A 13,520-nucleotide genomic window follows, 5' to 3' on the forward strand; every position below is an offset into this window, starting at 1 on the left:
AACCCCAGGGGCCTGCTTTTAGCTTTCCGACCCTGCTGAACTGACTTTGACTACCACTGCCCTGGGGTTTGTCCCCTCCTGTCGAGTTTGACCCCTGCAGACCTATATCCTGATCTTACCTGACCCATCTCCAGTCTACCCCCTCCTCTAGTCCCTGTTTGCCACCCCCTGTCCCCACCCCCTGGATCAGCATTTCTCCTCTGTGTCCCCAGGGGCTGCCAGGAGTTGCTGGTCATCCTGGAGCGGAGGGTCCTGAAGTGAGTTTGTGCTGTGGGGGGACCAGTAGTGGGGCTTTCACATGTTCCTCCTTTCCCCTGCTCATGCTTTCTCCACGCACAGGGGCCACCAGGACCCACGGGCCGCCGAGGAGAGAAGGTGGGTCATGGGATGGGACCAGTGTCCAACACCCCCCCCTCGTAGCAGAGAGGTTCCTAGGTGGGTCGCTGTCCCATCTCTGCCTCTATCTTTCTCCCCAGGGGGAGCCTGGACGCCCTGGGGACCCTGCCTTGGTGAGTGACAGGAGGGTGGGGCTCTGAGCACAGTGACGCCCCTGGAGCAGTAGTGACTGACCTGTAAGCCGGTGTCTCCATAACCCTGGGACCCTGGGCAGGCTCAGGGCTCAGACTCTCATTCTGTAACATGCCTCCCGACTCTTGGCCGTGAGCCTGTGACCCCATGGCCGCTATACAGGTGGTGAACTCTGTGTAGCCCCGCGCTGCACCAGCAGTGACTCTGGGACCTCTGGGCAGAGACAGCTCTGTAACTTGCAGTCCTGTCTAACCCGGTCCTCAGTCAGGGCTGCAGCTCCGTGATGTCCCAGCCTGGCCCGGCCCCAGGGCAAGCTGTCTGTCCTGTTTGTTTTCAGGGACCTGATGGTGCTGGAGTCAAAGGAGAGAAGGCAAGTCTGGGGAAAGCCAGGGGAGGCTGTTACAGGGTGAGGTCAAGGTCACAGGGCTGGCCTGGAAACCCCTGGAGGTCATGAGGATTGTGGCATGAGTGCTGCATGGTGGGGGTCACGGAGCCTGGGGCTGGTGCTGATGGTCTTTGTCACCTCCAGGGAGATGTGGGGCCCGCTGGGCCCAGAGGAGCAGCTGGAGTCAAAGGGGAGCCGGTGAGTGAAGGGAAAGCGTTTGGGAGGAGAGTAGGTGAAAGTGAAGGCTCCCCCCCACCCCACCCCCAACCTCTGACCTCTGATTCTTCCACCTACAGGGCCCACGTGGCTTGGCTCTTCCTGGAGACCCCGGCCCCAAGGGAGACCCTGGAAACCGGGTGAATAAATGTGGGGATGGGGAGTGTGTCAGAAGGAGATGAGGTGGTGCCTGAGAACCCCAACTAAGTGCTGTCACCCCTCCCCATGCCCTGCAGGGTCCCATTGGTCTCACTGGGAGAGCTGGACCCCCGGTGAGTACCTGTGACCCTGGGTAATGTCAAGGTTTCTGGGGTCACCTTTCCTCAGGGCTGACTGCTCTATGCAGCCCTGTTCTTGCCTCCTCCACAGGGTGACTCAGGGCCTCCTGGAGAGAAGGGAGACCCTGGGCGGCCTGGCCCCCCAGGACCTGTTGGCCCCCGAGGACGAGATGTAAGAGGGTTGCGTTGGGGGGGTGTCCTCAGGGATGGGAGTAGCATGTTACTGGCATCACCAGGGGTCTTGGAACCTGGGCTCACTCTCATGTCTCACAGGGTGAAGTTGGAGAGAAAGGTGACGATGGCCCCCCGGTGAGACTCCCTCCCACTGTGCTTTCTTACCCTTCGCCCTTGGACTGTGATCCCTGGGCTGGGAGCTCCACTGGGGCACCCAGTCCATCCCCCCACATCCTGGTCAGCCAGGGCCCAGGCCCTTCTCTGTTCCCACTCCCTGGGTGAGTCTGAGCCCAGCTCACCTGTATCATGTGGCTTTCTCTCCATCACCAGGGTGACCCAGGTTTGCCCGGAAAAGCTGGCGAGCGTGGCCTTCGGGTGAGGCTTGGCAGGGAGAAGTGATGGGAGGGAGTCTGGAGTGGGGTGACGGGGACCCTGCAGGAAGGCATGCAGTGATGGGAAACACATTGTTTTGGGAGTAATGGGAAACCTGGGACAGGACGGGGGTCATGGGGGAACCTGCAACATTCTGGGACAGTTTGGCTCAGACCAGCTGCTCTCCCCAGGGGCCACCTGGAGCCCGGGGCTCTGTGGGTGAGAAGGGAGACCAAGGAGACCCTGGAGAGGATGGGCGAAATGTGAGTCCTAACCTTTGACCCCTAACCTCAACTTCAGCCCCCAATCATCCAGTTCCCAACCCCTGATCCTGCCACCCCAACCCTGAAATGCAACACCCTCACAATCCTCATTTCCTGTGACCCCCTTCATCACAATCCTCAAAGGCACCAGGATTTGCATGAATCCTTAGGGTGCTTCCAAAGCTCCCTGAAACTGCTGGGTGAACTCAGTGTCCCTGACTTTCTGACTCTCTGCAGGGCAGCCCTGGACCATCTGGGCCCAAGGGTGACCGTGGGGAGCCGGTGAGTGGTGTCACTGTGCTGGGCTGGGGAGGGATGGAGATTTCTAGTGCTCGATCTGGTCAGCACCCACATAAGGGCTTGGAGATCAAGGTGGGGAGCACTGATGGCCACCTCCAGGCCTGACCTGCTTCTGGGGGTTGGCATTGGGGTGCTGCATGGTATCTAGGAGGGCAAACCTGAGGCATGCCCTGAGACCTTAGGGCTCCTGTTGATGGCAATTATTCCCTTTCTCAGGGTCCCCCAGGACCCCCTGGACGGCTGGTAAGGCTTGAGCTAGGTCCGGTCCTTTGTTGTTTCCCTCTCCTACCCCCTTCTGGCTCCACACTGTGTCCCCTCATCCCTTCCACTGGCCCCACTTCCCCTGTCATTGCTCCCTGATATCTTCATTGATCTCACAGCCCTTCATGCCCCATCTGCCCTCACAACCCACTTCCCCTTGTTGAGCCACCCTTGTCACTGTCATTCCCCCTGCAGGTGGACACGGGACTTGGAGCCAGAGAGAAGGTACCGGAGTCTGTGGGTGGATGAAGCTCTGAGCACAGGGAGGCATCCCAGGGACCCCGTGACAGACTCTGCCTCGGGCTGCCTGTGGCGTGAGCGCTGTCTCTCAACAAGCTTGTCTCTGCCACAGGGAGAGCCTGGGGACCCTGGACAGGAGGGTCCTCAGGGACCCAAGGGTGACCCTGGTCCCCCTGGAGCCTCTGGAGAGAGGGTGAGTGTGGCCAATACGTGGGAGGTGCGGGCCTGGGGAAGCTGGCTCTCATTTCTTCCTCCTTCGTCCGTAGGGCATCGCTGGACTTCGGGGGGTCCCAGGCCCACAGGTGAGTGGCACACTTACCCCATCAACCTGCACCCCCATCTCGCCCTCACCTCTCACTGACCCTCCACTGCTCCCTCCAGGGGGACCCAGGTGTTCGAGGCCCCGCGGGAGAAAAGGTGAGAGGAGGTGGAGGCTGCTGACGGTGGGCGAGCTCACCCTTCGAGGCCTCTTACCACTCGGCTTCCCTCAGGGTGACCGGGGCCCCCCCGGCCTGGACGGCCGCAACGGGCTGGATGGGAAACCAGGAGCCCCCGGCCCCCCTGGGCTGCACGTGAGTCGTGGTGGTCACTGCCTGGTCATGCCCCTTTTTTGCCCGTCAGTGACCCTAGGCTCACCTGGGTCTCCTTGGTCTGGGTGAGCTCTGGGGCCAGATGGGTCATCCGTGTCTTCTCCTAGAAGCCTGCCTGGGTGGGGTCGTTGCCATGTGCAGACCTTGGGTTCATAGGAACTAGTGGCTGTGCCAGCAGGCAGTGTCCCTGACCCCATGGCCACTATGGACTTCCTGACTTTGGGTCTCTCCTTAGGGTGCTCCAGGCAAAGCTGGGGACCCAGGGAGAGATGTAAGTAAGGGGAAATGTTAAGGGGAGGGCGGCTCCGGGTTCAGCAGCATCAGCGGGGGAGGGGAGCTGGTCAGGCCTTGTCCTCGAGAGGGGTCTCAGTTCCTGGCAGGTGGGTTTGAGCAGAGTCCCACTTTCTACCCTTCTCTGCCCTGGGGTCCCTTCCCTTGGGAGTTTCAGCAGTGGGCCCCCCTAACCCTTGGGGTCTCTGTCTCAAGCAATCTCAGTGCCATCTCCCAGTTCTGAGGGTCTCTATACTGGAAAAGTATCTCAATGAGGTCCTCCTGGTCCATGGGTGGGCCCAGAGATGATCTCAGTGGTCCCCTCAATCCTAGCAAATACTTTTTTCAGGGGCTTCCGGGCCTCCGAGGAGAGCAGGGACCTTCTGGCCCCCCTGGTCCTCCTGGAGCACTGGTGAGTCTTGGTTTTCATGGTTCCCTTTTGTCCCCTTACTGCCCTCACCCCAGCTCTGACTTCTGACCAATGATCTGTTCCCACAGGGAAAGCCCGGCGATGATGGCAAGCCAGGCCTGAATGGGAAAAACGTGAGTATACAGGGCAGACATGGCGAAACCGCCGAGGGACACCAGCATGTGGACACAGCCCAGATGTGCAGACACAGATGGGCACACACGCGGGCACATGCTGAGCTGTGCCAAAACCTGCTGCCTAGTGCAGACGTGCAGATACATCCCGAAACACGGTCCACATGCACACCAGGCAGCCTCAAGGCAGTGAGTTCAGTGACATGCTGACTTGTGCACAGATGGGCCGACACCTCCTAGAAGAACCCTGCACAGATGAAGAGCCACAGACACACTGAGAGGTGCAGGCACGGACAAGGCCACATGCAGGGACACTTGGAGACATGTTGACATGCAAACGCCTCTATGCATACTCAGATATCTGCTAAGACTGGGACCCGGGGTTGCATGTGGACCTGTGTTGAGACTTGGTGAGACACACATCCAAGGTTCTGACATGTGACACTTTCTGGGACATACGGACACATGCATTTGTATGCACAGTCACTCACATACATATGCCCACACATACTGAGATACACATAAGATTTGCAGAGAAGTCACACAGACAATACTCAAGGCCCCAGGGGCATGCAGACATATGTTCATCCTGTACATACCTGCGTAAGTCCCTGCCCGTGTCCACCTACCCAGTGTCACCCACCAGGACCCACAGACCCACACACAGGTGCACATGCTGATACACAGACCCAGGACAAATGGACACTCACCATCCCAGCGAGGCACACATGTGGAGTTACATGTAGGAAGCCAGGGACAGGAGGACACGTGTAGTTAAGTGTGGAGGCAAGCAGGCCCACGCAGGCACACCCTCGGGTGTGCAGCAGCTCACTCAGACGGTCACAGGCTATGCTCTGAGACACACGGAGGCTTGGAGCTACGGGCACAGACAGTCACCTGAGAGCTGCCAAGGTGGGGCCTTGCAGCTAGACGCTGGTGAATGTTTGGGCTGACATGCGTCCTCTGCCCACAGGGAGAGCCTGGGGACCCCGGAGAGGACGGGAGGAAGGTAAAGTCCCTCACTTGGAGTTTGTTCTGTCCCCAGATTGGTACCATGTCTGAAGCACCCTTGTCTTCCACAGGGAGAAAAGGGAGATTCAGGCGCCCCTGGGAGAGAAGTGAGTGCTAGAGTCTTCTGCAGCTTTCAACCCATGACCCTGACCCTGACCCTGACCCTGTGATATATGGCTCCAGTCTTTCTGGGGTCTCAGGGTCCTGATGCTGGCTGCATCCTCCACAGGGTCACAATGGCCCCAAGGGTGACCGTGGAGCCCCTGGTAGCCCTGGACTCCCAGGCCCCCCTGGCCACCCAGGACAGGTCGGCCCTCCTGGCCAGGTGAGTGTTCAGGGTCAATCTAGTGCTTGGGAGCAACAGGGGCCATTGCATTCCCATCAGACACCCTCCCGGGACACCATGGTCCTGTGTGACCCCTTTGTGTTCTGTCATCTCTTAGGGTTTTCCTGGTTTTCCAGGAAGTCCAGGCCCCAAGGTGAGCATGCATATATGCTGGGTAGGAGGTGTGGCGAGGGGCTGACCAGGTTGGGGCATTCCCCCAGCTGATCATTCTTTGTTCTCAGGGTGACCGCGGGGACACCGGTTCCAGAGGCGAACAGGTGAGGCCCCCACCTTTTCCCACACCCAGGTAGCCGCAGCACCCACACATCCACACACACACCCCACAAGCTGGGCCCAGAGCTTGTCTCTTGCTGTGTCCAGGGGCTCCCTGGAGAGCGCGGCCTGAGAGGAGAACCTGGGAGCGTTCCGGTGAGTAAAGCTGGGCACCTGGGCACCTGGTCCTTGATTCTTACTTGCCTGCCTCCAGGGGCCACCTCCCTATCCCCTCCCCTTGGCTGTGAGGTCCCACATATTCTGTCCTGTATACTTGACCACCTGCCCTATTGGGATTCCTGTAGCCTACACTCAGGGAAACCTGGGCAATGGGGACATGCCAGGGAAGGGCTTCCAGTGGCCTTGAGCCGCCTCAACCGAGGGCAGAAGGTCCTCTAGTAAAAGCCCCAGGGAAGAGGGCCTGGAGGCTATTTCTGGGGCAGTGTGGGGCAGAGGCAGGGCTTGTCCTCTGCGTGCAGCCCCTCACCCAGCCTGTGTTTCCAGAATGTGGAGCGGTTGCTGGAAAATATTGGGATCAAGGTAGGTTGCTTGGGGGTTGGCTGTGGACACTGGGAGAGGGGGCGGCCCGTGGGCCATGTATCCCCACAGGGCCGGGCCAAGGCATGGGGGCTGCAGTAATGGGCCCTGCTCCCCTGACTCCTCGCTGTCACTCAGACGTCTGCCCTGCGGGAGATCGTGGAGACCTGGGATGAGAGCTCTGGCAGCTTCCTGCCTGTGCCTGAACGGCTGCGTGGCCCCAAGGGGGACCCAGGCGAGCGCGGTCCCCCAGGCAAGGAGGTGTGTGCTGGCTGCGTAGTGTGGGCGCCCTGTGGAGGGTGTGGTTGTACAGCCACCAGGATCCACTCTTCTGCTCCTCCAGGGACCCGTGGGCTTTTCCGGAGACCGAGGGCCAAAGGGAGATCGTGGAGACCCCGGGCCTCAGGGGCCACCTGGCCTGGCCCTTGGGGAGAAGGGCCCCCCTGGATCTCCCGGCCTGGCTGGGGAACCTGGAAAGCCTGGTATTCCTGGGCTCCCAGGCACAGCTGGGAGTTCGGGGGAGGCAGGAAGGCCAGGAGAAAGGGTGAGCCTGGGGGATGGCTGGGAGGCCCGGGAAGTGGGGTCAGGAGGAGCTGGGCTCCCCACCAGCATACTCCGCACCCCACTCTGCCTGTTAGGGAGAACCAGGACAGAAAGGAGAGCGCGGCGAGCAGGTGAGCTGGCGGGGCCCAGTGGGTGGGGAGGCCTAGGGGCCGGCCGGGCAGCCACCCATTTCTCTCTTCTGCAGGGCAGAGATGGCCTTCCTGGCCTCCCCGGACCCCCCGGACCCCCTGGCCCCAAGGTGATCACCCCAGCCCTGCCCTAAGCCTGCTACTGCTGTCACTAGGAAGCCACCTAGCATGGGTCCCAGAAACTCTATGTGGTGTCTCTGACCCCAAATCCTCTGGGCCCCTGTGATCTGAGATGACCCCTCCATGCCTCTGTGACAGACACGTCTCTCCCCTGTGACCTTGTGCTTGTAGGTGGCCGAGGACAAGCCAGGTCCTGGACCGCATGGGGAACAAGGACTCCCTGGACTCAAGGGTGCTAAGGTTAGTGTGTAGGATCGAGCTGGGACCCCCTCCTGCCACGGCACCAGGGCCTGGCTTGACGTGTCATCTCCACAGGGGGAGCCAGGCAGTGATGGTGACCGAGGCCCCAAAGGAGACAGGGTGAGACCCCACACCCCTCATTTCCCCTCCTCTGCGGGGGCATACTGGGCTGGGGTGTATGTGGGCATGTGGCAGTGACTGGGGCTCAGCGTGGTGCTCCATTTGCAGGGTGTGCCAGGCGTCAAGGGAGAGCAGGGAGAGCCTGGCCAGAGGGGCCATGGTGGCATCCCGGTGAGTCCTTTCCGGCAGGCACATGTGCCAGCACATGGCTCTTACTTGCTTTGTCTGGCCTGGAGCCTGCAGTGCCTGGGACTGTCTGGGAGGGGGAGACAGGGACAGTGTGGCCTGAAACGTTTTCCCTCCAGGGTCTACCGGGAGAGCGCGGTGTGGCTGGGCCTGAAGGGAAGCCGGTGAGTGGTGGCAGGAACGGCTTGACCCAGGTTCTGGGGAATGGTCTCTCTCCTCTGTGTGCTGGCTGCTGTAGGCATGTGTCACCAGTGCTCGGTGATAAGGATGTGTCCAGGTGTGAGTGCAGATGCATGATGTCAGTGTGTGTGTGTGTGTGTGTGTGTGTGTGTGTGCCCGCACGTGCTGGAGCACACGCCCGCATGTGTTCCCATGAGGAGCAGTCCATGGGGATGGGGTGACCTGTGCCTAGGGTTGGGAGCATGGAGGTGGGCCTCCAATAAAGGCCTCCAGAGGGCGGGAACAGACCCAAGTGAGGCCCAGGTTGAGGCTCAGCAGCCCCCTTCTCTATCCAGGGTCCACAAGGTCTGAGGGGGCCCCCTGGCCCAGTGGTGAGTACTCCATATCCTCACCCCTCCTGCCCCCACAATGGGCAGCACTGCTTCAGTTTCCCTGTTGGGGTAATACTGGCTCCCCCTCCCCAGACTCTTTGTCTCTCCAACAGGGTGGCCATGGAGACCCTGGACCCCCTGGTGCCCCGGTGAGTGAGAGAGGGAGCCCTGCCCGGTGGGGGTCGGACAGGCATCAGTCCCCACTGCAGAGCCAGACCTTGTTCGTGTTCATCCTTTCGCTCAGGTGGATAACTGACCCCTGTCCCCTGCCCTTGACACTTTTCTCTAGGGTCTCGCTGGCCCTGCAGGTCCTCAGGGACCTTCTGGCATGAAGGTGAGTAGAGGTGTGTGCGGGTGTGTGGCTGGAGGAGGCTCCTTCAAGCCATGTCAACGCCAGGGCAGCATCTGCCAACCTCCTGGGATGTCGCTGCCCTGCAGTGAGACTGAGCACCAAGGTGCCCCATCCCCGGGGCTCTGTTCGTGGACTGGGGCTGAGGAGCCTTCTGTCCTGTGGGCTCACTCAGTCTCCGGGTTTCTGGCAGGGGGAGCCTGGAGAGACAGGACCACCAGGACGGGTGAGTGGCCCAGGTGACGGGGCAGAACCATAGGGAGGGGGTGGAGCTGGCACTGCGCTGACCATTTTCTCCCCCAGGGCCTGCCTGGACCTACTGGACCTGTGGGACTTCCCGGGCCCCCAGGTTCTTCTGGCCTGGTGGTGAGTGAGTCCCCTCTGGCCCTAGCAGAGACGCCATGTCCTTGCCCGGTGTTCTCCTATGTCCCCCTAACATTTGACCTCTCTCCCTCAGGGTCCTCAGGGGTCGCCAGGTTTGCCTGGACAAGTGGTGAGTCCTGAGGGTCAGGGCTGGGCTCCAGGGGTCAGGAGGCAGCGGGCAGACCCCTTACAGAGCTCTTCCCTCTCAGGGGGAGACAGGGAAGCCGGGAGCCCCAGGTCGTGATGGTGCCAATGGCAAAGACGGAGACCGAGGAGCCCCTGGCATACCGGTGTGTGTTCTGAGGGCAGCTTGCTGCCCCCTCTGATGGGTCTCTTGGAGGAGGGAGGAGGGGGGAGGGAGAGGCGGAGGGGGAAGGGAGGGGACTGGGGAGCAGAGGAGGGTGGTGGAGACACTGACTTCCTCACCCTGCTCTGCCACAGGGGTCACCAGGTATTCCCGGCCCTGTCGGACCTAAAGGAGAGCCTGGACCCATGGGGGCCCCTGGACAGGTGATTTTTTACCCCACCCAGCCTGGTTTGCACCACCATTCTTGGTGGCAGCGTGGAGGGAGCGGGCAAGAGGCGTGGTAACTCACTAGGCATTCCCCACAGGCTGCGGTCGGGCCCCCTGGAGCAAAGGGAGAGAAGGTGAGTGTGGGGGCTCCTGGGAAGTGGAGCCAAGTGGTGGGGCCCAGGATCCTCACTGAGCCCTGCCCCTCGCAGGGAGCCCCTGGAGACCTTGCTGGAGAACTGGTGGGAGAGCCGGTGAGTGTGGAGCCTCCACCGGCTTGGTTCACCCATCCTTAGGACCTTCACCTTCTATAATATGTCCCACATTGGACCCTGTTGCTCCCTGACCCATCTCTGTAGGGAGCCAAAGGTGACCGAGGACTGCCAGGGCCGAGGGGTGAGAAGGTGAGATGGGCCTGGTCCCAGGGCTGAGCACTGGGCAGGGAGGGGTAAGATTGGGTGGCCAGGCCCCCTCACCACCCTTTCTGTGCAGGGCGAAGCTGGCCGTGCAGGGGAGCCTGGAGATCCTGGGGAAGATGTGAGTCTGGGGTGTGGGCAAGTCAGGGCCTGGGTTGAGGGGTGCAACTGGAGACATAATGGAGCTTTCCTGGGCCTGGGCCCCTGTCTGAACACAAGCCTGGCCGCACGGCCCAGCATTCGGAATCCTGCTCTGGGAACACAGACTCCCAGGGCTCAGGGCCCGTCTCTGCTTCTGTGTGTCCATCCTCAATTCTGGTCCTGACCCATGTCCCAGGTCTCAGGCACAGCACAGTGCTAGGGGCCTCTCTTTAGTCATGTTTACGCTGCCCCTTCCCCGACCCGTCTGCGCTCCGCGTATCAGAGTTCAGGGCTGTGGGCGGGATGAGTCTGAGTTCCCACGCCCACCCGGGCTCCCGTGTATCTACCCTCATACCCACGGTCCCGCATGGCCGTGCTCACGGGTGAGCTCGATGTGCCTGTGGTCACGCCTGAGTGTCCCTCTGTCTGTGCCCTCTGATCATCTCTGAGATCCCTTGAGTCGATCCTTGGTCACATGTCTGAGTTCCCATGTGTCTGTGGTCACATCTGCACTCAGCGGGGACTCCTTTGATCCGTGCCTGAGCTCTGGGTGCATGTTCCTACCCTCTCAAGTGCTGTTTACTTTGCCTTTTGTAGGGTCATAAAGGGGCTCCGGGACTCAAGGGTCATAAGGTATGTGTGCCCCAAAGTGTCCGTGCTGGGGGTCATGGTCCTGAGACTCCCTACGCCTAATTTGACCCTTTTTACCTTGAAGGGTGACCCAGGAGTTGGGGTCCAGGGCCCCCCTGGGCCAACTGGTCCTCCAGGTCCAAAGGTATGTTGCATGTCATCCCCAGCTGTGGGGACAGTGGGCAGAAAGGCGTCTGGAGGAGAGGGGAAGAGGGCATTCTGGGGCCAGTCCCCCCTTTGCTCTCTGTGTTCCAGGGAGACGTGGGCCTCTCTGGCCCCCCCGGCGCCCCTGGTGTTGTTGGCTTCCCTGGTCAGCCAGGCCCTCGAGGAGAGATGGGTCAGCCAGGCCCCAGTGGAGAGCGGGTAAGGGTGCTGGGTGACTTCAGGCCTCTGAACCCGGGCCTGGTGAGGAGAGGGCGGCCCAGGCCCTGCCTCAGGGCTCTGAGCCTTGGGAGGCAGAGGAGGAGGAAGGTTCCCAAGTCACCTCTGCCTCTCTTGCCTCACCTTTCTGGTAGGGTCTGGCAGGCCCCCCAGGGAGAGAGGGCGCCCCAGGTCCCTTGGGGCCACCTGGACCACCAGGGTTAGCGGTGAGTAGAAGTGCCCCAACCCCCCATGTGTCTGATTCCCATGTCGAAGTCTGTCCGCTTGAGAACCTAGGCTGGGGGCTACGCCACACTGTGTGGCTGGGTGTGTGTGTGCCTTTGAGGGGCACGAGAGCCTCACCTCACTCTGCCCACAGGGAGCGCCTGGGGCCTCTGGACTCAAAGGAGACAAGGTAAGTGGGACAATGCTGCTGGCTCTCTCCTGTGCCCTGTCACCCCTCCAACCTCCACTGACCTACTATGACCCACCGTCCCCCACTGATTCCCCTCGCTTATCCATGGTGTCCTGTCGATCTCCAGGGAGACCCTGGCGTGGGGCTGCCTGGGGCCCGCGGAGAGCGTGGGGAGCCAGGCGTCCGGGTATGTACGCCCTGCTCTGCGGCCACGGCTCACTGCACGGAACCACACTGGACTCCCTTTGTTACTCATCTCGCCTTTAAATCCAACTTCTGATTCAGTGACTTTCATGTCATCACCCAGGGTGAAGATGGCCACCCTGGCCAGGAGGGCCCCCGAGGACTTATGGTGGGTCCCCTTGCGGAAAGAGCCAGTGGTGTGACTTTATCACCTGCTTTTGTCCCCTGTGCCCTTGGGACTCTGCAGCCCTCCACAGCCTCCTGGTCCTCCCTGGCAATCCCAGTCCTTTTTCTCCACTGTTCCCCTGGGCCCCAGTCCTCCCCACCTCCCTAACCTGTCTCCCCACTAGTCCTCTCTTAGCTCACAGTCTTCTCTCACGCAGGGGCCCCCGGGCAGCCGCGGGGAGCGCGGGGAGAAGGTAAGGACATGGGGAAAAGGCCCTCGAGGTGAGGAACGGCCTTGTCATTCAGGACCTGGGGGCTCCTCCATTTGGGGGAGACTCATACTCTTCCACCCAATAGGGCGACCCTGGAGCCGCAGGGCTGAAGGGTGACAGGGTAAGTGTGGGCACGGGTAGGGCAGGGCCAAGGGACTAAGGGTGCTGCAGACTCCCCTGACTGTCCCCCATCCACTCAGGGTGACTCAGCCGTAACTGTGGGGCCTCCGGGGCCACGGGGTGCCAAGGGGGACATGGTGAGTGGATCTGCTCCATGTGCAAACTGGGTGTCCCTTGGGTGTGGGTGGGACTCCTATGGGGCAGGGCCAGGAGATCTGAGACTGAAAGCCTCAGAGGGTGAGGGACCTCCAGCTCCTGATCCTGACTTACGACCCCTGATCCAGGGTGAACGAGGGCTGCGTGGTGCAGATGGTGAGAAAGGACCTCGGGGAGACAGTGGGAGCCCTGGAGAGAAGGTGCGGGAAAGAGCGGGGCACTCTTTGCTGGGTCAGGAGGCTTCCTGTGGGCTGTGAGGATGGGAGGGAGGCTGGGAGGGGAGGTGGGAGGCGGCTTTCTGGGAGTCAGAGAAGAGGGGTTCTGTAGGCCATAGCGACCTGTGGGGCAGCTGGACTCCCCAGTGCCTCTATAGAGGGCTCAAGGGCCTCAGCTGAGGCTGAGGTTCACGACGGGAGCTCTGGGAACAGGAAGGGGCTTCTTGGGAATTAGGGGCACTCCAGGTAGATTTAGGGGCCCAGTGGTAAGAGGGAGGGGCAGGAATCTGGGGGATCTGGGATGAGAAATGGGTCACTCCATGAGCCACCATCCCCCCAGGGCTGGAAGGAGTGGAACGCAGGGCTGTGGGTGGGAGTGGAGCTGGAGAGCTCTGCCCCAGCTGGCAGGTTCCAGCCGGGCTCCAAGCCTCCAGCCTGGCCTGGCACTGATGGTGTTATTCCCACAGGGCACCAAGGGAGAGCATGGTGACAAGGGCTCAGCTGGGATGCCGGGAGCACGTGGACTCACAGGACCTCAGGCAAGCCCTGCCCCAGGCACAGACCCAGAGCCCCATGTGACACACATGTCCCAGGGGTGTCCTCTGAGTGTTGGAGGGTTTCCAGTCTTCTTTACTGTTGGCCACGTGTGTTCACACAGAATCTGCATGCAGCCTGGGCCCTGACCTAGTCACCCAGTGGCTGCATATGCCGCAGACAGGCTGGCATGAGGGATAGTCATGCTGAGACAG

The 13,520-nt window shown here is 61.2% G+C and overlaps 1 protein-coding gene across 1 annotated transcript in view; it reads left to right on the forward strand.

Moving 5' to 3' along the window:
* The window catches only part of COL7A1 (collagen type VII alpha 1 chain), a 30,016-nt gene that overhangs the window by 12,065 nt on the left and 4,431 nt on the right, over positions 1-13,520 (forward strand). Inside the window, exons 44-103 of the mRNA XM_087824773.1 lie at positions 213-257; positions 340-375; positions 477-509; positions 866-898; positions 1,058-1,111; positions 1,210-1,269; positions 1,366-1,401; positions 1,499-1,579; positions 1,681-1,716; positions 1,912-1,956; positions 2,145-2,216; positions 2,454-2,498; positions 2,733-2,759; positions 2,973-3,002; positions 3,130-3,210; positions 3,284-3,319; positions 3,399-3,434; positions 3,509-3,589; positions 3,843-3,878; positions 4,227-4,289; positions 4,376-4,420; positions 5,394-5,429; positions 5,503-5,538; positions 5,661-5,756; positions 5,875-5,910; positions 5,999-6,034; positions 6,138-6,185; positions 6,534-6,569; positions 6,705-6,827; positions 6,910-7,110; positions 7,205-7,240; positions 7,315-7,368; positions 7,550-7,618; positions 7,694-7,738; positions 7,847-7,909; positions 8,044-8,088; positions 8,440-8,475; positions 8,589-8,624; positions 8,765-8,809; positions 9,018-9,050; positions 9,128-9,190; positions 9,282-9,317; positions 9,397-9,477; positions 9,629-9,697; positions 9,800-9,835; positions 9,911-9,952; positions 10,058-10,102; positions 10,191-10,235; positions 10,853-10,888; positions 10,971-11,030; positions 11,141-11,248; positions 11,401-11,472; positions 11,625-11,660; positions 11,788-11,847; positions 11,968-12,012; positions 12,227-12,262; positions 12,366-12,401; positions 12,481-12,537; positions 12,685-12,756; positions 13,239-13,310. Of these exons, the coding sequence (XP_087680899.1) occupies positions 213-257; positions 340-375; positions 477-509; positions 866-898; positions 1,058-1,111; positions 1,210-1,269; positions 1,366-1,401; positions 1,499-1,579; positions 1,681-1,716; positions 1,912-1,956; positions 2,145-2,216; positions 2,454-2,498; positions 2,733-2,759; positions 2,973-3,002; positions 3,130-3,210; positions 3,284-3,319; positions 3,399-3,434; positions 3,509-3,589; positions 3,843-3,878; positions 4,227-4,289; positions 4,376-4,420; positions 5,394-5,429; positions 5,503-5,538; positions 5,661-5,756; positions 5,875-5,910; positions 5,999-6,034; positions 6,138-6,185; positions 6,534-6,569; positions 6,705-6,827; positions 6,910-7,110; positions 7,205-7,240; positions 7,315-7,368; positions 7,550-7,618; positions 7,694-7,738; positions 7,847-7,909; positions 8,044-8,088; positions 8,440-8,475; positions 8,589-8,624; positions 8,765-8,809; positions 9,018-9,050; positions 9,128-9,190; positions 9,282-9,317; positions 9,397-9,477; positions 9,629-9,697; positions 9,800-9,835; positions 9,911-9,952; positions 10,058-10,102; positions 10,191-10,235; positions 10,853-10,888; positions 10,971-11,030; positions 11,141-11,248; positions 11,401-11,472; positions 11,625-11,660; positions 11,788-11,847; positions 11,968-12,012; positions 12,227-12,262; positions 12,366-12,401; positions 12,481-12,537; positions 12,685-12,756; positions 13,239-13,310 (3,228 nt within the window). The remainder of the gene's footprint in view (positions 1-212; positions 258-339; positions 376-476; positions 510-865; positions 899-1,057; positions 1,112-1,209; positions 1,270-1,365; positions 1,402-1,498; positions 1,580-1,680; positions 1,717-1,911; positions 1,957-2,144; positions 2,217-2,453; positions 2,499-2,732; positions 2,760-2,972; positions 3,003-3,129; positions 3,211-3,283; positions 3,320-3,398; positions 3,435-3,508; positions 3,590-3,842; positions 3,879-4,226; positions 4,290-4,375; positions 4,421-5,393; positions 5,430-5,502; positions 5,539-5,660; positions 5,757-5,874; positions 5,911-5,998; positions 6,035-6,137; positions 6,186-6,533; positions 6,570-6,704; positions 6,828-6,909; positions 7,111-7,204; positions 7,241-7,314; positions 7,369-7,549; positions 7,619-7,693; positions 7,739-7,846; positions 7,910-8,043; positions 8,089-8,439; positions 8,476-8,588; positions 8,625-8,764; positions 8,810-9,017; positions 9,051-9,127; positions 9,191-9,281; positions 9,318-9,396; positions 9,478-9,628; positions 9,698-9,799; positions 9,836-9,910; positions 9,953-10,057; positions 10,103-10,190; positions 10,236-10,852; positions 10,889-10,970; positions 11,031-11,140; positions 11,249-11,400; positions 11,473-11,624; positions 11,661-11,787; positions 11,848-11,967; positions 12,013-12,226; positions 12,263-12,365; positions 12,402-12,480; positions 12,538-12,684; positions 12,757-13,238; positions 13,311-13,520) is intronic.

This window comes from Miniopterus natalensis, chromosome 15 (assembly GCF_054644295.1).
Source record: "Miniopterus natalensis isolate mMinNat1 chromosome 15, mMinNat1.hap1, whole genome shotgun sequence".
In the NCBI taxonomy this organism is placed as follows: Eukaryota; Metazoa; Chordata; class Mammalia; order Chiroptera; family Miniopteridae; genus Miniopterus; species Miniopterus natalensis.